Here is a 24,679-nt window from a genome sequence, read left to right on the forward strand (position 1 = left end):
AGTGGCCAGGAGCCTGTTCACCTAGACTCACAGTTCTGCCACTGTCAGGGCCCACAAGATCTCACTTGTCCACTATGGGCCACAGCAGAGCTATGTGTATCCACTGCAGTCTGTGGTTAGCTCACCCAGCTGTGCTCCTTCTGCCCCAGGGCCTTCCAGCCTTGTGATTGCCAGGCAGGGCCTCTCAGCTAAGGCTGAGTAGAGGCTTTCCCTGTGGCTACTGTGGGACTGTGGATTTTCCCCCTGGACCATGGAGCAGGCTCACTGGTGCTCCAACCTGCCACCGCCTAGTCACTGGCTCTCCCTTGCCCCCTCTGGGCCCCAGCAGGATTTTGTGTGTTAGAGGCGGCTGGGGGGTTGCTGCACCGGGTAGAGCTCCACCTGCCCCGGGGCATCCCCGCATTCTGAATGCTGGGTGGGGCCTCTCCTCTAAGCCTGAGTAGAGGCATTCCCTGTGGCTGCTGTGTGACCATGGATTTTCCCCCTGGACCACCGTGCAGGCTTGCTGGGACTCCAACCTACCACTACCCCACTCCCACGTTCCCTCTGGGTCTTGCTTGTCCCCTCTGGGGCACAGCAGGACTTTGTGTGTCAGAGGCAGCTGGCAGGTTGTTGCAACTCTTGGGTTCCACTGCCCCAGGGTCTCCCAGCATTCTGAATGCTGGGTGGGGCCTCTCCACTAAGGCCAAGTAGAGGCTTTCCCTGTGGATGCTGTGAGACTGTGGATTTTCCCACTGGGCTAAGGAGCAATTATGGGGGGCTTAAGTAGGGCTGTAGTCACCTGTTTCCACCGTTGCTAAACTGATGCATGCACATGCCCACCCTTGGTGCCGTGGTGATGCTATGAGCGTGTGAGCTGGTAGAAAGTCACTTGCAGGTACTAGGCTGTCCAGGGGTGGGAGAGTTTTCACCTATCTCCACCTCCTCCCAGAGGGCAGCCCATCCACCTTCCAATGTATAGCAGCATGGGTCTCTCAGGCATCCTGAGATGCTGTGTGGATATGATTTGTTGACCGATGAATGTCCAATTAGTTGTAGTTCGAAGGGGGAGAGACAAACAAAACTGCTCACTCCGCCATGTTGCTGACATCACTGCCCTTCAGTAGCTTTTAAGAAAACTTTCTTGAGGGTCCAGCTGCAGCCTCTGGGACCACATTGTGCTTGTCTGAGGATTTTGGACTGTATTGTTATGAAAACAAGTCAGACTGTGACAGGAGGACTTTCCTGAATCCCCCAAAACATACTGTTTCATTCTGTTTAGTTCTATTTGGTTTAAGTAGATGCAGAAACCCTCACTTTATGGATACTGTGTTTTCCACAGCTAGACATAGATGAATGGATGATCAAAGAGAGCAAATTACTTTCAATTGTTTGAGATGTCCCTCTCAGAAAGGGCAGGTTGAATTTTGATGGGTGAACTCTGATGAAAATTAGGATCTCTGCTACTAGACACAAGTGCTTTTAAGAACTGGACAACCTTTCCTGTAAATGGGATTAAATTTATTGTAGCTCCTAAGCAACAAAGTTCCCAGCGGACAGATGCTTCTATACCTTGCAAGTCTGTTATGATCAGAGCTCACCTTGCATGCGCATCATGCTTTCCTATGCTGCTTTCAAATTAAAAAGAGATTTTTTATATTTCTTGTATTTTTTAAATTCATATTCCTGCTCTATAGCGCCATGGGGTCAAATGCTAATGTAACTCTTAATTTATTGGAGACTTAGAAAAGCCAAGTGATTTTCTCAGAACATAGCATGAGGAAGGGCCCTTTTGCAGCATCTGGGAGCAAGCCTATCAACGTGCTAGTCAACCAAGAGCGGTGTCATGGTGCTCCAGCTTCCCTGGTGTTCCCTTTGAGGTTCCAGTGTCACTGATCTTCAGGTTTGTGGCCTGAAGCCAATGAATGATCTTGAAAATCCCTGTGAAGAACAATATGTAAGTGAAGAGACTTGGCTAGATGATGAGGGAGAGAAAGGGGGATAAGTAGCAGCCCCCATGAGGGCACCATGCCTTCTTCACGTTCCAGTTTACATTTCCAAAGGTCAAAATATTCTGAAACACCCAAACAATGGCAGCAAATAGAAGCTTCTTTCAAAGGCAAACATTCTGCAAAAACTAACACTCTCTAAAAGTCCTTCAAGAGTAGAATGGATTCATAAATGGTGATTTCTTCATACAATGGGATAATACTCAGCAATATAAACAGAACGACCTACTGGATAAAACTTAAACACTTTGTACTGAGTGAGAAGATAGTGAGACAAAAGAGCACGTGTGACTCCATTTCTATAAAGTTTTCTCCGAACCATTTATCTGAACTGATCTCTGGGGGAAAGAAAGTCAATCAGGCTTACGTGGGAGGACGGGGGGTGAGATAGCCTGCAAAGGGCACAGGGGACTTCCTAAAATGATGGGAATGTGCTGCATCTTGGTTGGGGTGATGGTGACATAGGTGTATACATTTGTCAAAACTGATCAAGCTGTATACTTAAAATCTGTGCATTTACTGTGTATAAATTTTACCTCAATGAAGAGTACACATTACAGCCTTTCTCTGTGAGGCGTTCTAAGTGCTCTGCATGATTTAACTTATTTAATTCTCACAGAAATATAGGAGAGGAGATATGTTTATTTGCATTTTACAAATGGGGAGACTGAGGCACAGAGAGGTTACCTAAATATCTAAGGTGATGGAGCTGGTGTTTAGGGCGAGAATTTGAACATTAACAGTTCAGCTCCAGAGCTGGACTCTTAGCTGCTGAGTTATACTTCCACACATGCCAGAAGTAGCCACCAGCTTGTGGTTTCCTGTTTCCTGTTAAGAGCTTTCCCAAATGTTATGAGACAATTGCCCATATAAGCATAAAATTCTGGTTATTTAAAATACACCTATTTATGTCGGATGTGGGATGCTTTTAAAGATTCTATTTAGCTTTGATATAGACAACACTACTAAACTGCAGGCTGGCTTCATAGACGATCAGGAAGGCCAGTCTCCTGAACTGTGTTTGCTGATCACTGTATAACACAGTTAATGTTATAGACAAGCAAAATCACATGGCTGAGGTTGCCAAGAAATGGAAGGAGGAAGTGATTGAGACATTGGGCTGGAAAAAAGACTCATCCACTCCAGCTTGATAGTTGTAGCTTACTGTGTTGTTTATAAGATGTACAGAAAAATTAGTAGTGACACCAAAGTGTTAACAGTGGCCAACTACGGGGAATGAGATTGACGAGCAAGGAAGTTTCCAAATTCTCAATTATTTGCTTGCATATTATTTGCAATTTTTATTATGTGTATGCATTTTAGATGAGAGTTTTAAAAAGTTTTTAACAGTGCACTAAGTAACTGTTCCTGCTTGTGTGAAGGTTGGCCAGATTGCAATATTCACTCATTCATTCACGGAGTAATCATTTACTGAATGTCCACCAGATGCCAGATCCTAGGTACTGGAGACAGATAGCAGTTAGTAGTCTAGTGGTGAGACAGACATATGGACAATTACGGAAGGAGGCAGGCACTCTGCAGTTGAAGGGATTCCGATTAGACCCAGGGACTCTGCCCCAGCTCTGCTGTTAGCCATGGGTTTGGTGGCTCTACATGACTGGGTGTTGAGAGGAGCTGAAGCATTTCTGAATGACCTAGGTTTCTGCCATCCTTTTATTTCATGAGTATTCCAGAAGCATGCCCAGAGCACGGAAGATGTAAGGCTGATTCTCCATGTTGACATAGCTTGTAAGTCATCAGTTTTTTTCCTTATCCTAGTTTCTCATTGTGAAGCAGTTGGTTATCACCTAAAATCAGTCACTGTCTTCGCATTTTGCAAAAGGCATAATGTGTAAGAGGGCTTTGTGCAGACTCTGTTTACTTTCTAGAGTCTCTTGAAATGAAATTGCCAAGTAGCCCACCAACAACCAGGATTGAAAGCAGTCCCCCTACATCCAGGGGGCAGTCACACTGCATTTGTAATGTAAATGAAAGGATAATTATTATCATAAGCTCCTGCTGTCTTTAGAGCCGGAAGAAGAATGGGTAAATGTGTACTTTTCTTCCTGCTCTAGCATAAAACAAGGTTTGTTTTTTTTTTAACTTTTATTTTTTTAATTAAGTAACAGTGGCAAAAAGTAGCTTCTCTCAGGACCATATGGGTCATTAGCTCCTCTTGGTGCCCCGTACCAGGTGTTTCTTCCTTAAGTCCTGCGCTCCTGCCTGTTTGAACGTGCGTGGTTGCCTCCCTTCCCCTGCTCTGGTGCACTCGGGTAGTTTACCCCTTCCCGGCACACTGTCCTGCAGCACCTTCCTCATGAGCGTGCCTGATTCTGAATTACTCTGTATTTGTATGTCGCCCTCACTGCACGTGTTAAGCTCTTCACAGTGGCCTACCAGCCTAGTTAGACTACAGAAATAGAGGAGCAATTAGTTGGAGGCATTTGCAAAATGAATGCATGTTAGTGATGTGTGTAGTTACAGAGACCTTCTCACAGAGATCTAACTGTGTGGATGTGCTGATTTGACCAATAGAAAAAAAATCAAAGAAAATTCTCCACATCCCATGACTCAAGTCTATTCTTGGCTGAGACTTAGAGTCCCTACAGGGTCAGAGAATTTGTGTATAACTATGGTTTCTGGATTTGGGAGAGAAACGCCACTTCTGCCTCCTTCTCCTTTTGCAAACCAGTGGAGAACAACAAGGAGAACAGAGGCAGTAAAGAAACTTCCTTCTTCATTGAAATTTGGAAAACATTGCATCTAGACCCATAATACTATGTTTGAAAAAGGGTTTTCAGATTAGTGGAAACTGTACCAGTGTGAATATAGACACAGAGAGAAGGCTGGGGGCTTCAAATGTCATGGGCAGACTAGACACATTACAGAATTCTTCAAAATAGATGTCACAACCTTGCCTTTAAACAAGGTCGGGGTGCATAGATGGACAGCAACCTGCTGTCAGCCCTGACGACCTCAGACAACAACCAAGCAAACACACAGGAAACACACACACACTCCATCTTTGCCATCCTAGGAGATGATGGCACATGGGTGGAGGATGAACTTGGGGGAGGAAACAGCCCTCCACCTTCTGTGTCTGCTAGAGAAGAGTGAAGACATCACCACCACCAAAAACCTCTATCAGGTGGTTTCACTGGGAAGAGGGAAACTTCTAGCCAGCCCAGAGCCACTCACAACATTCACAGGGGATTGAGAAGGTTCTGGAGGCCACAAGCCCAACGTGTTCACCAGCTCACTCACTTGGTCCTTACCCTTACTATCTTTTCATATATGGCTCAGGAATAGTAACACCATCCTCGGCTCAAGGATGGACAAAACTAAAAAAAGAAATCAGCATGGGACTTAGGTGATCATTTTGCATTAAAAATATCAGACATACACACAGAGGTACGTGAATAAAACACATCAGAAAGGTTATACCAGGAAGCAGATGAAAATTAAGACAACATATTTTTCTAAGAAGCAATCTGACAACATGTATTAATATGAAATATCTACACAGACATCAATTCACCTAGGAAATCATGCTGTAGAATTTCACCGCCCAATATGGTAGCCACTAATACTTGAAATATGGATCTATTTCATATATGGAACTAAGGACCCCAAATTTTAACCTAAAAGTGATACTCATTTTAGTTGGAAATGGAAGTTTCCAGTGGAAAACTTTTAAGTATGTTTGGAACAACTGGGATATGTAAATTTATTTTTCGACTGTAAATTTTATGAAATCTAAATAAAAATCAAGTATTGCCAATGAAAAGTTAGTCTCAACACATGCTTTGTATAAAATATGTTAGGTTTTATAGACTTAATAAATAGAATGTAAAATATCTTATTGAAATGATATCTTGGATATATTGAGTTAAATATACTGTTAAAATTAACTCTACCAGTTTCTTTGTACTTTTTAATGAGGCTACTAGAAAATTTTAAATTGCATGCGACTTGCAACATATTTTGATCAGACAGCACTGCTAAATAAAATCAAAGCAGCAGTATGTACAGTAAATGGACAAACTGTTCAAAGTAGCCAAAAAACAAAAACAAACTGGAAACAAAGTGGATCCTTGTGCACAAAGGACCGGCTCACACATATACATACACCACATGGGCTGTTATGAAGACTTTGAAAAGAAGAAAGTTTTGCCAGCAGACTTGACTATCCACACAGTATTATTATAGAAGAAAAGTAAACTGCACAGAAATGTGAGTAATCCCAGGACAGATGGTGCCCTCCAACTGAACGATGGTTCGAATTGTGATTTTTTGGCTTTATGATGGTGTGAAACTGATAGGCATTCAGTAGAAACCGTACTTTGAATCTTAATCTTTTCCCAGGCAAGTGATACTCTATGTGGTACGACACTCTCTTGTGATGCTGGGCAGCTGCAGCTCCCAGTCAGCCCTGCGATCACGAGGATAAACCACCGATACACATACAACCGTTCTGTGTGCATAAACCACTCTGTCTCACTTTCAGTACAGTATTCAACAAATTACACGAGATATTCAATACTTTATTATAAAATAGGCCTTGTGCTAGGTGATTTTTCCTAACTGTAGGCTAACGTAATTGTTCTGAGCATGTTTAAGGTAGGCTAGGCTGTTATAATGTTCTGTAGGTTAGGAGCATTAAATGCATTTTTGACATGATATTTGAAACTTACAAGGGGTTTATCAGGATGTAACACCATTGTGAATTGGGGTAGATCTGTATTGTAAAACTACCATCCCAATCCACAATAGATCGACATGTGTGTAAAATACCACCTGAACACCAAAAAGTAAAGAAAAAAAGTGCAATGACTTTAAAAAACATCAAGTTATTTAACCTGGGTTACCTGTGTGGTGGGCCAGAGGCAGGAGAGAGGAAGAGGGAAGCAAGTAGAAGGACAATAAAATGTCTATCTCCCTCCATCCCCAGCTTGTATATTGTCTCATTTATGTAGAATTGCACACGCGCACACACACACACACACACACTCTCTAGGAGGAAGGGAAGGATAGAGCTAGAACTATATATAACGACTTATAGGAATTCCAAAGTGTAATGCCAAGTGAAAAAAAGTTGAAGGTGGTACATAAAGAGGCTCATTCTATTTGTGTAGAAACAACAAATTCCTCATATTCTTACATAAGTTTGGAGAAAGATGCACCTGCTAATTAATAATAATAATCTAGGGGTGTGTGGTACTAGAAAGAACTGAGGTGAACAGGGTAGGGAGAAAGGTGTGTGTGTAAAACATTGTTACTTTTTATTAAAAATGGACATTACTTTTTGATGAAAAAGAAGAAAATAGTAAAAAAAAAAAGGGGGGGGCAGTAATTAAGTTTTCCTTGGGAAAAAAAAAGAAACAAAGAGCTCAGAGCAGAGCTACAAACATCCAAGGAACAGTAATGGCAACAGACAGAATTTGAAAATTAATTGGCCAGAGAGGCCCACTAGAAACAGCAAAGAGATTTTCTCAGAAAGAGAGTTTTAGGAATAAAACAGAGTAGAAAAAAGCAAAGAGTTAAAATGAGAAAGAAAGAGTTAGAAAAATAACAATGATAAAAGACAAAGGAGATCCAATATGTGAATAACTGGCATCCCTGACACACTCTGCCACAGGCTTTAATGAAGGCTGACGCCAGAGCACTGAGAACAGAGGGAAAGACAGGTAAATATATTTTCCTAAAACAAAGTCTAAATACTGAAAGAACACATTGAGTTCCAAGAAAACTTTGATACAAATGATCAATAAGTAGAAATATCCTAGTACAATGTACTTCCGAGATTTAGCTAAATCTTTGGGCCTTAGCTTCCTCCTTCACTACCACCACCACCATCACAAAACAGAAATCAACTATTTACACATGGATTTAAAAAAATTACTGTTGTGCATGAACAAAAGTGAAAAATATAAATAAATTACTTAAGAGTTTCCAAAACCTTTCTCACATGCATTCTTTTGTGTGAATCACCTTTTAACCCAGTCATTACTGTATGTGTTTTCTCACAAAATATGCTCTTTATGCTTTTAAGGGCATTGATGATGAGCATTAAAGGGCATCCCACCATTGTTTCTGGAACTTTCTTCCAAAACACACTAAGTCTCATAACCCGTTAAGGTTCTTCTTTGATACCCATTAAGCAAGTTGATGCTGATGCTCTTCTGGAGGTAGCAATGGAAAGTTTTCTTCTTCAAGTGGTCCTTACATGGCTTCTTGACTAATGAGTAGCACCATTTTCCAGTCTTGTCACCAGGAACGTAACCAAATTCCCGCATGAATAGGCTTACAGTTATGCTGTATACCAGGTTGACTTCTCAAAGGCAGACATGGATATTATGTACGCATGTGGAATGTCATATTATTTCTTCAAAATATTCTCTATCCCTCCCCACGACAGTATAAATCATCTGTGGACGTTGACTCACGCTTGTCACATGACTATCCTTGGGTAATGTAATGTAGTGAAAGTGAAGGGTGTCACTTCCTAGCAGAAGTTTTAAGAACCATAAGGTGGTCCTCATTTTTCTTTTCCCTCTCCCATAAGACCAACATGCCCCACATAGGGGCTGCTCCTTTAGCCTGGGTCTTGGAAATGAAGACAACATGGAATATGGCCAAAATTAGGCTTCAATAAACACATACTATGAATAAAAAATAAACTTGTAAACCACCAAGATTTTTGAATCATTTGTTACTGCAGCATAGTTCAGCTTAAGGTGACTGGTATAACCTAAGCAAACGGCATTTAAAACCTAGCTTTGGAATGGTCTAGGCGCTCTCCTGAAGGACTCCTGATTTCTGTGGGACTTCCTCAGGGCAGGTGATGAGTGGGTGATATGTGACTGGTCCTCCTCCACCTGAGATTAACGTTAAGGCTATTTCAGCTCAGCCAGGGTGAAAGCAGAGACCTCACCTGAGATGTTCTTAAAGTGGGTCACTCTGGATTACTCAGAGACTCACACTGAGTATGGCAGAGTCACAGCCCAGTTGTTGTCAGCTGTCATTTGTACCTGCATTCTGGTTAAATGTCCTGAAATTCTAAGGTCAGAAGACATTTGCGGGACTGGAGACAACACCTCACTTTGGGACACTATAGTAGTTCTCAGCGGGGACGGGGCTGAGGAGGGGAGGAAGATGCTCTAGATCTGAAGGGTGCACTCCTGTGTTTCTTCTTTCCAGGTAAAGCTGACTCCATGATGGAAACACCAATCTGTGGAGAATAACTTTTTTTTCTCCCCCAAGCGGAAAGTTCAGCATCTGCACTTACAGTTCTGTTGGAGAAGTGGCTGAACTCAGAGTTGATCAGGGATCCAAGTGCAGTTCAGTGTTGATGGCTTCAACAATTCACAGCAGGTCTTCAAAGAAGACAGGCTGTGGTACCCTCCTGGGATGACCTCCCCGGGACCCACGGCAACAGTGCTGGTAGAAAGTGGAATGAAACAGTTACCTGAGCCTTAGAAGATGGAAACAGTAGATGAGCAGAAGATGACATATTAAAAATAGCATAGGACAGGGAGCTGACTTCCCCCCTCACATTCTGGCTAGCGTGGGTTAAGGACAGAGGCCCTAGTGAAATAGTTTTGACTCTCAAACCCTCTTGGCCTCAAGGACTCTCCCTATATACTCCAGAATAAACAAATAAAGCTAGAACTAATCCTTATAAAACCCTTGCATGTTAAGAAGGGCAGATGGGCTAGGGGTATTGATTTTGCAAATAGAAACTGTACAGGGAGGGGGTGGCCAGCATGCGGCACTGGCAGCCCCTCATCCACCATGGCCCATCACCATCACTGTGTTGTCAGGACAGCCTGAATTGCTTGATCCCCTTGAAAGGGAGGCAGCACCTAGTAACTAGTACTAGAGTACTACAGTACTAGTTAAGGGAATGGGCTCTGTGAGCAAAAAGACCCAGATTTTCTTGGGTCTTTCTGTCTTGACTGTGCTTGAGCTCATTTTGCTTGGGTCAGTGACATAGCCTCCCCAAGCCCTGATCTTATATAATGCTTAAAAAAGCAACAGTACCTAACTTACACTGTATCTGCAAGGTGTGAGCGAGCTAATTCACACCAAGTGCCCAACACACAGTGGGGTCCTGTGAAATGCTTGAGTGACACTAGATGGCTATGGGTCCTAGTCTCAGCCGAGAAACGTCAAAATGAAAGGTGGTTAGATTGCCACAGAGGTTCTCATATTTAAATAAAGTAAGAGTTATGAAGTTTAAAAATAAGTAGAAGGGGTCTTTAGGTCTAATTTTTAAATTAATGATGGATACAAAGAAGTTATGATCAAGAATATAATACCTGCTCAGTAGGCTCTGGCAACACGACACCACGTCAGTTGTGTTTTGAGATAAGCCAGAGGCAAAGGTGTTCTCGAAAATGTGATGGCAGGTGATGTCTACAGGAGTGCTGGAGAGGATGCCTAGAAGTGGAACAGAGTGCCATGGATTTTATTAATTCACGAGGTCACTGAAGTCTCTTTCTGTTCTTAGCCACGCCACCATGCTCCACACATTTCACTTCATGACATGCTTAACACGGCTCTGCCTCTCAGCTCTCTGCACAGCATATGCTGAATGTGCAGGTTAGAGGCACCGCCCCCCTGAGAGCTGTGGGCACAGGGACACAGGACACAAAGAACAGAAGAAGTACCTGTGATGCAGGCGGTCATGAAGCAGGCGATGTTCCCTGCAATCAGAGCTCTCACTGCCCCTGCGGCGATGTCACGCTTCCTGGAAGGAGCCATGGATGCTGGAAACATGGAAGCAGATATGAGGTTAATGTTGAGGCTTATTGATTAGAATTCCAAATTCCCCACCTCTGATAACTATTCTGGGACTAGATTCTCAGAGCAGCTGACTTTTCTTTTTTTTAAACTTAGCTCAGAAATTCATGATTCAAGAGCTTAGTGATGAGTTCCATGTCCAGAGAAGTCCTCTGGTGTGGGAGGAAAAGAAGATTGTCCACACTGAAAGGCCCAGAGGCTTCCATTCTCCACAGAAGCAACAAGTCCTAAGGTTCATTCAAAGGGTGCACACAGCATATTGAGGGCACAGCAAGGCAAATGCAACACAAGGGAGGATCCCAAACATCTGCAACTCATCTGCCATCCACATCTGTGCCTATGGCAGGCATCACTCACTAATCACAGCGTTTTCCCTCTTAACTTCCACTGGACCTCAGAATCCTTCTCCACGTGGCTGTTATAAGTCTACTGGAATTGGCACGTGAAGTGAAAGCCATGTGTCACCCCTGGCTGGAGAGGCACCTGTGCATTTGGGCAGATTCTTCCCGATGTTAGCTTGGGTCTAACAGGGAACTGCATTGCAGAGCAGGGATAACAAATAGACCCCAAAGGATTACTGCTCTTGCAGCGCCTTCTTTTCCTGACATGAATAATGTGACAGAGCAACATGGAGATCTGAAGCATGTTCACATCACATTTGTTGTTGAAGAATATTCTTTTTACTTACTGAGAGTGCTGATTGCTAATCCTAGGAAACTGACATTGCCAAAGCCACAGAGAGCGTAAGTGGCGATTGTCTCAGAACGAATCTGTAAATAAGCATAAACACACAGATTCATACATGGTGTGACCAGCTTAGTAAATCTGACATCCTAACCTGTTTTTCTATTCCGATGACAGAATCAATAGGGAAAAATAAGTGCTAAGTGCATGGTGTCAAAGACCTGTTGCTTCCTAGACCCTTTTTTCTGTTTTCCCTTGAATTTAGATGGAGAGGGAGGGGCTGTGTGGATTCAGAGACTCTATAAAGGACTTGGAATTGGTAATCTTGGCCTTTACAAATGCTACTTTCTGCTCAATGACAACTTTTAATCTTCAATGTGACCTGGACACCTGCTACAACGTGCCAGGCACAGGACCAGCTGCTGAAGACACAAAATTGGCCCCAGAAAATATTCATATTTATTTCACAAAGGACTTATTCAAAATGCAATAAGAACTGTTGTAACTCAATAATAAGAAAAGTGCCTAATAAACAAATAAAAAGATTTCACAAAGGACACGCAAATAGCCAATAAGCACGTGAGTAGATGTTCAATAATATTAGTCACCAGGGAAATGCAGGTTAAAACAATGAGATCCCACTACACATCCAATAAAATGGCTGAAAACATGGACAATACTAAGTGTTGGTGAGGATGTGGAGCAACTGGAACTCTCATACATTGTTGGTGAGAATGTAACCTGACAGCCTGTTTGCAAAATACATACATACTTGACAGTTTCTTATCAAGTCAACATCCACTGCATGCATGACCCAGCAGTCCCACTCCTAATGAATTTTCCCAGGAGAAATAAAGACCTATGCCCACAAGAAGACTGTACATGAATATTTATTCCCAACAGTCCCAAGCTGGAAACAACCCAAATGTTCTTCAACAGACAAATGGATAAACAAATTGTGGATAACCATAAAATAGAATACTACTCTGCAATAAAAAGGAAAAGAACTAATACATGCAACAACATGAATGCTAAGTGAGTCCATTCATAGGAAATTCTAGAAGAAGCAAAGGTAATCTATCGTGAAAGAAAGATCAGTGGCCGCCTGGGACTGGGTTGGGGTAGGGGTAGGGGCTGTTGACAACAACTGGCCCTGAGGAAGATTTTCTAGGTGAGATGGAAATGTTCTACATCTTGATTGTGGTCGTGGTTACACAGGTGACACATTCGTCAAAACTCACATGTACATCAAAAATGGGCTGTTTTCTATGTAAATTATACTTCAGTAAAAATGATGTAATGTAAAAGGAATGCTATCAGTAGAAAGGATTCTACAGCTATCACAGGAGTCCCTTCCATCTGGCTGTGCTTGCCTTTCTTTGCTCCTCAGCTCTGAGCAGCCCATAGGAACATGAGGTACCCCTTGGAAGTAGGAAAACAGACTGTCCTCTCACAGGGCCTCGAGAGGATGGAAGGTGAATTCGTCCAAATGTGAGCACGGCCCTCCGTCTCTATTCTGAAGGCAAGAGGTGCTGCTCAGGCCAGATGGTTCTTTCTCAGGGTGAAGGACTGACTCCAGAGGCTTGGAAGAGCCAGGGCACTTCACTATTCACCGGAGGCACAGCCAATCTGGCAAAGGCACCCTCACAACTGAGGCAATAAGTATTTTCCCCCAAATCCTGAAAAATCTATGATTTGGCTCAAAAGATAAACCAGGCCAATGCTACATGCAAAACTGGTGGTGTCTTTTTTTTCTTTCATTAACTGGATTTTTTAAAGCTGTCATTCAAGACTCAAGTGGTCATAGTAAGTTTTTGTTGGTAAGGGCCCTCGTATTTTCATGGTTTCTGAGAACTCCTTTGTTGATGTTTTCAATCAGCATGCATATAGCAGGCAGGGAAAAAAAAAATCTTTCAAGCATCTGAGCAGTCCACTGTTTCTGGAAAAGCTCATCCTCGTCCCCTGCTCTGTCTAGTGCTTTTCATTTAGTTCAATTGGCTTCAAAAACAGGCAACTTTTTAGGGGACCATCGGGAGGGAGAGGGCATGAAGTGCTTGAGAGTCCTCTTTCTCCTTTCTGGGGATCTGCGGAGGGGGGCACACAGATGGGGCCACGTAGGGTTTTATAAGAAGAGGAAAAGGAGGCTGGGATGATTCCACTTTGTCTTTGCCCATAAACGTGCAAGACTACGTGATGGAAAGAACTGCACTAGGAGATTAATAGTACATCCTACAGCTCTCCTGCACATGAGCAAAGATGCCATATGTACAGGGACAGTCATTGTAGCACTACTTCCAATAGAAAAAAATTAATGAGTGTTCATCAACATGAGACTGGCTAAAATAAATTATGGTGTGCTTGTACATAGAATACGATGTCTCAGGCACTGATACGGAAAGGCATTTGAGCTATGTTGTTAAGAGTAAACAGCAAGGCTAAGAATAGTGAGCATAATATGGCACAGGGAGAAGAGCTAAGTGCCAGAGAAATAGGGAGGATGACTCACTTTTCTCTCTATACGTTTTTGTACATTTTGATTTCTGTGCCATGAAATATATTACATATAAACAAATGAGCAAACATGCAACGTATTATCTTAACTCTAAGAGAGAAAGAGAAAATTGGAGTAATAAAGTGTGACATATACAATCTGACCCTTACATCAGATGGAGTCAGCATTGAGCATAATTTAATGGATAACACGGGGTTTTTGCCTCATGGATCCAGATCTTAGACTTCAGTCATGTGGTACCTTTTCCAGGAGACTACGGGGACACCCCCACCAAATCTTGGTTGATAAACAGAAATTGCAGGGACTCATCTCCATTTTGTTGATTAGAAATAAAAATGTGGACAAACAAAATGCTTTTCTATTGTAAGCCATCAATGACAGAAGCCATTGAGCTCATATTCCTAAATGTCCTCTGTGCACCTGCCCCTGGTCGGGCTCACCCCCAACCCAAATCAGCTCTTGGCCTGTCTCTCTCCTCTTACTAACCTGCTCACAAATCTGCTCAGCATTGCCAGACCTGTGAGCCTGCTTTGCTTGTTAATAAAACTACTTTCTCCTGGCAACCAGCAGTTGGGAATGAAAAACATTTCACTTAATTGAACCTACAGTTTACTTTTGGCAGGGAAGCAATCTGCTTTGTGGTGGCATCCAGACAATGAGGACATTCGGCCAAACCCCGTTGTGTGGTCAGCTGAAGAATGAACACTTGAGAAAAAGGAGACCTACAGAGCCACTGTGCACATCAGATGCATGGGGCAAATGCCCTGATTAGAACATACAAATCAGCACTGTCCTTGGGTATGCTGTTATTTTGTGTAACACGTGGGAGTAAATGTGCATGTTTGGTTTTTGGGAGGCTGGAGAGAGGGGGCTGTTCATAGGTGGGCCGTCTCAGGTAGAAGCGTGGGCAGCATGCTTTCCCTCCCCTTTCCTTTTAAAGCCCAATATGTGCCTAGGACATTAATTCCAAATGGATTGTCTCCAGGAATAATGGTGGCGGTCAGAAATGTTCACCATTTCCCTGGGAGTTTCCCTGTGTGCCAATTCTGTTCTTTAGGAAAATAGAAGTTGGAGACTCAGCTGCAAATATGGCCCTAGGAAGAGCCTCACCTGAGCTCCCTTATCCCATCCAAGGCCAAGGGGACATGAGCATCTCCTTGCAGGCTATTGACCTGAAGTCCTGACATAGTTCTAGGGTGCTTGTCTCAAAGGTTCAGCCCACAGATCCTGCGCTGTTTCTCTTCCCTCATCTTTGTGGAGAGCAGCGATTGTGTCTCACTACTTTGTTAGGATGTTCGGGCATTAGGTTGCCTTTAGGCAGTTTCTCAGAGTCCATCGAATTCCTTAAGCTGAAAGGGAGAGAGCTTCCTGATCATTAGACTCTGAGCCCCACGAGGGCAGAGACCTCATCACTTGTTCAATGCTGTGGCCTCAGTTCCTAGTGCATTGCACACAGAAGGCACTAGATAATTGTTGATGGATTGATTCCAGTCCCAGTTCACATGACTTTGGCTTTGGATCCGGGGTGCTCAACAGTAAATGATTGCAGTGGTAAAGATTAGCTGTGCTTCTACACACACACACACACACACACACACACACAATGATTAATTCAATATAATTGAAAATTATGAGGTTCTATGTTTATTATGAGCTCCAGGTTTTGGGGTCTGTTTTGTTCTTTGATTTATCCTAAGCGCCTGGCCTCACACAGAGGCACCAGTAACTATTTGATGAGTATGTGTATGTGATAAAGAAGGGCACTGAAAAATCAAAATATTTACTCACCGACATATATTGCTGCACACCATCCACAAATTTGGGTCCAGCCTCTTTCCTTAAATCCACCAATTTTGAGAGGCGCTCATAGGCCACAAATTCAGTGAAGAATGTCTTATAACCTATGAGTTTGGCAACCATAAAACTGTCTTGCCAGTCTACGCCCATCATGAAGGAAAACGGCATGAAGATGTAGGAACATATTAGCTACAAAAACCAAAAATAGATACTTTATTAAAGTAGTGATTTGCTCCCATTCTTCTGCCTCACCCTCCTGACGAGATTGTTCCCACCCCCTCTGTGTGTCCTGCAGGCATTGAAATCCCTTCACATGCCCTTGTCCATCTTCGTTCATTAGGAGTCAAGGTTGGAATTAGTCATATGATTTAACCTGGATTTTCGGGATGGAGAGAATGACTGTACATTGGGGGAAGCAGGGTGACAGGAGACAGAGAAAGAGCTGTAGGAAGATAGGGGACACATGTTAGGTTTGTGCTGGTGTAAGAGTGCACTAGAGGCAGTTAGGGAAGGTGATTCACAAATCTATTTTATGAATTTTAAAATTTACTTTTGGTGAGGAAGATTGGCCCTGAACTCACATCTGTTGCCAATCTTCCTCTTTTTTTTTGCTTGAGGAAGGTTGTCACTGAACTAACGTCTGTACCAGTCTTCCTCTATTTTGTATGTGGGATGCTGCCACAGCATGGCTTCTTGAGTGGTGTGTAGGTCCATGCCTGGGATTTGAACCCACAAATCTTGGGCCACTAAAGCAGAGCATGTTAACTTAAACAGTATGCTCCCAGGAACACCCAAACCTAATTTGTTTTTAAACAAAGATGAACAGAAACAAGATGGAGAAAAAATGTGATAGAATATACCTCAAAACTCAGTTGTGGATAGTCAAACATGTTTCCAAACCAGGACAGAGCTGCATTGACAAAAGACAACAGGGCCAGGAAGGCAATCATATTCACAGCGATGTTTGCCACCAGGGAGATGGATGACGATGTTCCATATGATGCAGCTTCTAGGAGATTCCTCGAATCACTTTATCAAAAAATAGCAATGGCAGAATTACCAAGGAGCTGTCAGCAGATGGACATCACAGGTGCAGATATGGGGTAATCAGAGCTCATTCGGATGGAGAGACAAACTCTCAGGCCCACGCTTTGGTCAAAGCCCTCACCTGGATTCCATGAAATCATGACGGGATGTATAATTACTGAGTGTAGGTGATAGGCTTCTGGGTATATAACTGTTTTACTACTCTTTTAATTTGGGGGCACTTATAGTTAAAAAGTTGGGGAAAGATAAAATATTATAGGTTTTTAAAATTATATTTAATTAAAAGTAGCTACCAGAGAATATTTATAAAATATTCATGGTATAAGCTCTAATAATTCAAGGAAGGCCTGAACATCCATCACCTAAGAAATGGAAGGTCACCCTCACCTTTGGGCCCCCTCCCCCTCAGTGCCCTTCCTTAATCTCATCCTCTTTAATCTGAGGTAACTGGCTCCCTAGAAGTTGCTTCTCATTCCCTTTCTTTTCAATTTCCCTACATGTCTGCATCCATACATAATATGTCATGTAGGTTCACATATTTGCTAACTTTATAAGCGGAATCATACATATTCCACATATATATATATATATTCTTTGACAACTTGCTTTTTCATTCATGGTTATGACTTTACCCACATATAAACAAGAGGTGAATCTCAGAAACATGTTTGTTGATGGCTTCTGTTATTTAAGGAAACGCTTTTGAACATCCTAAATCCCTTAGTCTTTTCCACCCTTCTTCTTTCTTCTGCACAGGGCAAAAGAAAATGAACTAAAGAGGGATTAAGTATACCTATATCACACCTTATTTCTCTATCATATAAGACACTTCCAGAAATAGTCATCCAATGGTTTTGCAACAGTCTTAAATCAAGGCTAAATGAACACCACCCTATATTTAAAATAAAATATCTCAGTGAAGTCCAGGAAATGTAATGACATTCAGGTATTTAGAAAGGTTTTCAGCCAAAGCAATCTTTTGAAAGAAGAATAAAGCTGGGGGCATCACATTCCCCAATTTCAAACAATACTACAAATCTATAGTAATCAAAACAGTATGGAACTGGCACAAAAACAGACACAGAGATCAATGGAACAGAATAGAGAGCACAGACATAAAGCCCTGCTTACATGGTCAATTAATCTATGACAAAGTAGACAAGAATATACAATGGGGAAAATACAATCTCTTCAACAAATGGTGTTGAGCAAACTAGACAACTACACACAAAAGACTGAAATGAGGCCACTTTCTTACATCATACACAAAAATAAATTCAGAATGAATTAAAGACTTGAATGTAAGACCTGAAGCCATAAAACTCCTCAAAGAAAACTTGGGCAGTCAGCTCTTAGACATTGGTCTTAGCAATATTTTTATGTATCATCCGTCTCCTCAGGCAAAGGTAATAATAACAAAAATAAACAAATGGAACTACATAAAACTAAAAAGCTTTTGCACAATGAAGGAAGCCATCAACAAAACCAAAAGGCAACATAGTGAATGTGAGAAGATATATGCAAATGATATATCCAATTCAGGGTTAACATCCAAAACACATAAAGAACTCCTACAGTTCAATAGGATACAAACAAAAAATCCAATTAAAAACTTGGCAGAGAACCTGAATAGACATTTTTCCAAAGCAGACATACAGAGGGTCAACAGATATGGAAAAAGATGCTCAACGTCACTAATCATCAGGGAAATGCAAATCAAAACTATAATGAGTTATCACCTCACACCTGTCAGAATGGCTATTATCAAAAAGACAAGACATAACTGTGGGCGAGGATGTGAACACTTGTACCCTGTTGTTGGGAATATAAATTGGTGCAGTCACTATGGAAAACAGTATTGAGATTCCACAAAAAATTAAAAATAGAAGAACTATCCAATTCAACAATTCTAGTTCTAGGTGTTTATTCAAAGAAAGTGAAAACAGTAATTCAAAAAGATATATGCAACCCTATGTTCCTTATAGTATTAGTTACAATAGCCATGATATGGAAGCAACCTAAGTGCCCATTGATAGATGAATGGATAAAAATGATGTGTAATATTATTCTGCCTTAAGAAATGAAATCTTGCCATTTGCAACAACATGGATGGACCTAGAGGGTGTTATGCAAAGTGAAATGTCAGACAGAGAAAAACAAATACTGTATGATTTCATTTGTATGTAGCATCTAAAAAACAAATGAGTAAACAGCAAAACAGAAATAAACTCATAGATATATAGAACAAAGTGATAGTCACTAGAGGGGAGGGGGGTGGGCAAAACAGGTGAAGGGTATTAAGAGGTATAGTCTTCTAGTTATAAAATGAATGTCATGGGGATGCAATGTACAGCATAAGGAATACAGTCAGTAATATGGTAATAACTGTATGGTGACAGACGGTTACTAGACTCGCTATAGTCATCATTTAATAATGTATATAAAGGTCCATCACCATGTTGTACACCGGAAAATAGCACTGTATATCAGCTATATTTCAATAAAAAATGGTTTTCAAGGGTTGAAACAAGATTTTTTGGGGTGAAGTCTAATAGTCAGTGGGAATTAAATTCACTGTAATACCATAATTCACTGTGCTCTTTGTCAATTCTTTGCTGTTCTTTGAAGTTGGACCTGTTCCCCACCCCCCTCAGCTTGTATAGTCATTAATGAGGTGAATGTGTCTCACTTACCCCATTTCCATTTTCATGGCATCCTTCAGGGTTGTTTTAGGTGTTTCTGTCTCAGGCCAAAAGAGTTTAGCCACAGCCAATGACGCAGGCGCTGACATAACTGAAGCAGTTAATAAGTGGGCAGGTGAAATCTGTGATTTTAGGAGAAAGAAGGCCAACTTAGGTTTAGCTTTTCTGTTGTGTTCAGGAAGAATGGCCCAAAAGCCTCACTAGGGAAGAGAAGGGCAGGAACTGCGTCTATGCCAGAAAACACTGTTTCTTTGGAGGCTTGGAGGAGCTCAGGGAGCCAAGCTGGCATCACCATGAGACTCAGAGGGAGGAGGTAGGAATCTGTGAATTGACCACATCCTTGGGGAGAAGCACAAAACCAAAGTCAGATCATGTCAGAAGAGGATCCTTTGCTGTAGGAGCTTTCACAGATCCCTCCACCTCTCTGTGGTCCTTTGGAATGTTCAAACAGTCCATAGAGCCCGTATTTCATCACATCATTGATTTAGACGGGGATGTCTGGGGCTGCAGGCATGGATACAACCCTCTCCGTCTTCCTTGTGCTCTGCTGAAAGTTTGTGCCTTTATGTAACACTCATTTACGCAGAGTCCCTGTGATCTGTGAGCATCTCTGCTCTCCTCACTGCAGGTCCTCCTCACCCCACACCCTTATTGGTTCTGGATCCTCTTTCCTATCTTTTCAGAATTCCAGAATCAGCACCCCCTCCCCACGCCCATTCCACCCAGCCCATTTCTGCAGGTGGTGTTCCCACAGTGGTGGCAGAGTGGATCATCTGGGGATCCAGTGACAGTGCTGTTCCTGAGGTCTCCTTCACCCTTTTCCTTCTTCCCTCTTCCTGATCATCAACGTCCGAGGCCCAGGTGAAGTCCTGGAGTGAAACTCGCCTATCCTGTAAGAATGCCCAGTCGCCTGGGTCACCCGGCTGCTACTGATCTCATTTCTCCCATGGGGGTTACATCTATGTGTGGCTTGTTGTCTCTGTGCTTGGGGCACATGCACCAGTTACCATAGGCTCTCCATCCCTATGCTATTGACCACCAGCTCTCAACGGTCTGTACATTGGAATCTGAGGAGCTTTAAAAAAATGCTGACGCCTGGGTCTCACCCCAAGTGATTCTGGGTTAATTACTCTGGGGGATGGGCCTGGGTATTTGGGCTTTTAAAGGCTCCCAGGTGATTCTAATGTGCAGTAAGATTTGAGAACCACTGCTGTAGATCAGGGTCAGAAAACATTTACTGTAAAAGAGCAGAGAGTAAATATTTTTGGGTTTTTGGCTTACATTTACTCAACTTTGTAGCATGAAAACTGCCATAGAGAAACAAATAGGAGTAGCCGGTTTTCAGTGTAACTTCAGTTATAAGAAAAGAGGAATTATCTGGAATTGGCCCATGAGCCATACTTTGCTGATCTCTGGTTTAGATTACCTTTACTAGAGTAATAGGTTGTTTCTTTGCAGATATATATTTTCAGCCAAAGTAGCCTCACAATGTGATTGTATTCTGCTGTGGTCGGATAGGATTCACATTTAGGTGGCAGGGATATAAAAGTGAAGCCCCAAAGCTCCTTTGGGCACTCCATTCAAATGCCAAAGGAACGGTGACCAACCATATAGCAAAAAGGACACTCTTTTGGCCTCCTTATCCAGCAGCAATGGTAAAGAAAAAAAATGACAATAGCAAAGAAAGAAGAGGTTGTATTTCCCATAAATTGGTACCAAAACATTCTCACCCCAAAAGAAATGTATGGGCCTAAGACATTTCCAGCGATGGTAGCGAACCCAGCAGTCATGATTGCATGGAGTTCAGACCTGGTGGCATGTTGTATATACGGTTGGACCAGCAGTGGAGACTCCGTCTGGAAACACAGAGTGACCAGATTAAGCATTCCCTTTTAAGTCTTAGGAGGGTATGCCAATCTATTCAAAATTCCACCCTCTAAAGCAGTATTTCTAAGAGAAGACCTGAGACCAGCTCCATCAGCATCACCTGGGAACTCCTTAGACATGCAAATTCTCAGACTTACTGAATCAGAAACTCTGGGGGTGGGGCCAGCAATCCTGTTTTAACAGCCTTCCAGGTGGTTCTGGTGCATGCTGGAGTTTGAAAGCCTACACCCTAGCTGTCCGTGTCATTTGAACTCTAGGTGAGTGTGTGTGCAGAATCATGCATAAAGTTTGCAGAGTGTGCAAGGCCGATTCACACAAGGCCCCCACTTAGCCTGGGACTGGACTCTGTTGGCTGGGGACACTTTTCTAAGGTTGGAACACCATTGGCCAGGTAACTCTGCCCAGTGGCCTGGCCTTGAGAACTGGGGATTCCCAAGCCTCTGTGATGTCCTGTCTTCCAGCTTCATCTCCACAGACCTTAAACCTCTTTGCTGACACCACAGGGAAATAGAGACATGAGCAGAAAAAGCAAACAAGGACAGGTGTCCAGAGGCCTTTTCCTAACTGAGACTCACTCTTCCCCTTTGAGTGTAAAGGAATCAGGTAGAGTGCTGTTCTAAAGGCTTGAGTCCCCTCAAGTAGGGCAGGCGGCCTGCAGCCTGGGGCTCTTCATAAATAATAGCTGAACTTTAGCATATTAGGTATCAAATTGAGCATGTGTGCAATTTTACAATTTTCCCCTATTATTTCTAATTGTTCTACAAGAGTGAATGTGTTGAGCGTCAATTTTTGGACTGAATAGAAATTCAGTACTTGAGCCCTCTTATCCCACAGGTAGGAGGAATCAACTCAAGATTGTGCCCTAATTAGCCTGGAGAGATCTTACGACTGTAATTACAACAATTTGAACTCCTACAGAAGGAAGCATGGTCCCTGCTCTGAAGCCCGTGCTCCAGGTTAGCAAGCTGGGCTGGCCGATAAGAAGGCTCAGCTGTCTGGAGCCAGTCGTAAGCCTGGGATCTGGGGCCATGTGTTTTTCGGGGCGACTATTTTTGCTTCAAATCCAATTTCCTTGGGCAGCCATGCTAGCGAGCCGTCACACTTGGTTTCCTTGGTACGTGACTCCATTCTGCATGAAGCTCCATGTGCGGAGTGATGAGGATGATTATGACTATTTCTCACTCATCTGCCCCTTAGGAATGCGGCTGTTTTGAGAGACACCCCTTTTGCATCACATTTCTTTGCTTAAATGGACTTCAGGCAAAAGAGCATCTAACCATGGGATGGATCAGGGAGTGAAAATGCTTTTGCTCGTCAGCATTGTTCTTCAGGCTCAGCAAAGACAGACTGTTGGCCAGTTCAGACAAGTTGAGAATGAACTCAGGTATCTATCTATACAGCTGCACGGTCATCGGTGGGAGCCTTTCCTGGTCTCTTTCATCGCCCCAGCCTTACACTACAGCAGGTGAGGCTGCCTGCTACGGGTTTGCAGGCTCGAGATAGTGGTGAGCTCCATGTGAGTGAATGAGCTGCTCGCCTCTGAAGGGTGGGCCAGAGGCCTCAACAACTCTATAAGCTCAGAAAGGATTGGTTGAGCATCTATGCATAAGTCCGATACTTTGACAAAATGACTCAATCTTTCGTCCTCTCCATCAAATTTCCAGAACCCCAATGCCGCGTTCTTGCACTGAGACTCTTGGAAGGGATCTCTCTTTCTCTCTTTTATTTTTCTCTGGAATCTGGACTTTGTCAATCCTGAGGGCTCCTTATTTTGCCATACTGTCCTCTACACTAAAAGAAATAAAACCATCATACATTTTTATTCTACTTTGAGGAAAGAGAGTCCATTTCAGAGCTGTTTTGTTTTGTTTTTTTTTCTTGATATTACAACTTACATATCCGACGAATATATTGCCAGCAGCAACTACAGATTCAACAGGAGATGATCCCATAGTAACCAGCATGAGCCATCCAATCTAGACGGGGACAAGGGACAAAGTCAGTGAAGAGCTATTTATATACACAAAACATCACAGTAGGGACAAAATCTTTGCAGGAAAACGCTGAGGCTTCAATAACTGTGGGCACGCCAGCAATGTGCTAACTGTGAGGACATCTTACCTAGTCCTTAGAGCAGGCCAATCACACCCTCCTATGGGAGGGCTAAGTCTGAGTCATTGTACGTACTCTCAACATCATGCAAATGAATTTATATTGAAACGTTGTGGATGAGTTATAGTTTATAATAATTGCCAACAGTCACAGCAGGCTTATTGCATTCCAGGCAGTTTTGAGACCTTGATCTGAGTAATGCTTTAATCCGCACAGTAACTTTCTTTGAGGGAGGTCCTATAATTATACCCATTTGATAGAAGAGGAAACCAAGGCACAGAAGTTTAGTTGTTTTGTCAAAAAACACCCAGCTAATAAGTAGTGGGGTGTAGTTGGCATTTGGCCTTTTCTACTTAACACTCACTCGAACATGGTTTATGGTCCCACTTTTGCAGTGGCCCCTCCAACCGGAGACTGTGGTGCCCACCTCAGGATGGGGACTTCCTGTGACATTCCCTCTCCTTAGACATGAGCACAGTAATTCTGAATGTTTAAACAGACAATTGGAAAATTATGGGCCCTGGTGCTCTTGCTGAAACTGTGAATTCCACCAGTCTTCTGTTCTTTCTCTCTCTCTCTCCATTTTCTTTATTGACAGGGATCAAAAGATGTTCCCAAACCCTGTGTGCACTGTATTGCTCTCACGCGCATTCAAATTAGCTTAAAAATTTAATAGGTTTCTGATCTAATATATGACTGTAGGACTGATGGTTGCTGCAGCAGAAGAAATGATTTTGGCTTTTTAGACATTTAAAAAGAACTTAGTTTGCTTATAAAACTCCCTCAGGGGAGAAAAGCAGCTTCCCCTTGTTGCTCTGATTCTCTAGCAGCATCCAGACCAGAGTGCCCCCTTTTGGAACCTCCTGTGGAAAAGAGTGACTCTGCATAAGGCACAGGGTGCTCCCAAGGTTAAGGACAATGCTGTTTTCCCCGGCAGGTGTGGGACCTGTGGGAGTCAATTCTGTGGCTAAAGAAGCAATTGCTAAGGTTTCATAAAGATGTAAGTGGGTTGCAAGTCAAAGCCCTGTCAGAAGTCCCTGAGATAGACTTCCTTCTAGGGACACATGTAGGATTTTTGGGTATGAATCCAGTAACTTGGGGGAGGATGGTGAGTCTTGGTACGAAGATAAGGCACTTTGGAAAAC

General features: G+C 42.7%; 1 protein-coding gene across 4 annotated transcripts in view; it reads right to left on the reverse strand.

Annotated features, from left to right (window-relative positions):
• Window positions 1-6,511: 6,511 nt before the first annotated feature.
• Window positions 6,512-24,679, reverse strand: part of LOC103564431 (solute carrier family 28 member 3-like) — a 31,903-nt gene continuing 13,735 nt past the window's right edge. For 3 of the 4 annotated variants that reach the window (XM_008540188.2, XM_008540189.2, XM_070590790.1), the window contains 9 exons: window positions 23,318-23,398; window positions 21,266-21,391; window positions 19,527-19,657; window positions 16,647-16,815; window positions 15,778-15,975; window positions 11,482-11,563; window positions 10,661-10,759; window positions 10,310-10,430; window positions 6,512-9,428 (listed from right to left, as the gene is read on the reverse strand). In XM_008540188.2, coding sequence (XP_008538410.2) covers window positions 9,302-9,428; window positions 10,310-10,430; window positions 10,661-10,759; window positions 11,482-11,563; window positions 15,778-15,975; window positions 16,647-16,815; window positions 19,527-19,657; window positions 21,266-21,391; window positions 23,318-23,398 — 1,134 coding nt within the window. In that variant the 3' untranslated portion in view covers window positions 6,512-9,301. The remainder of the gene's footprint in view (window positions 9,429-10,309; window positions 10,431-10,660; window positions 10,760-11,481; window positions 11,564-15,777; window positions 15,976-16,646; window positions 16,816-19,526; window positions 19,658-21,265; window positions 21,392-23,317; window positions 23,399-24,679) is intronic. The other variant, XM_070590791.1, reaches the window with a different exon arrangement.

The sequence above is a fragment of the Equus przewalskii genome, chromosome 22, assembly GCF_037783145.1.
Source record: "Equus przewalskii isolate Varuska chromosome 22, EquPr2, whole genome shotgun sequence".
NCBI lineage: Eukaryota > Metazoa > Chordata > Mammalia > Perissodactyla > Equidae > Equus > Equus przewalskii.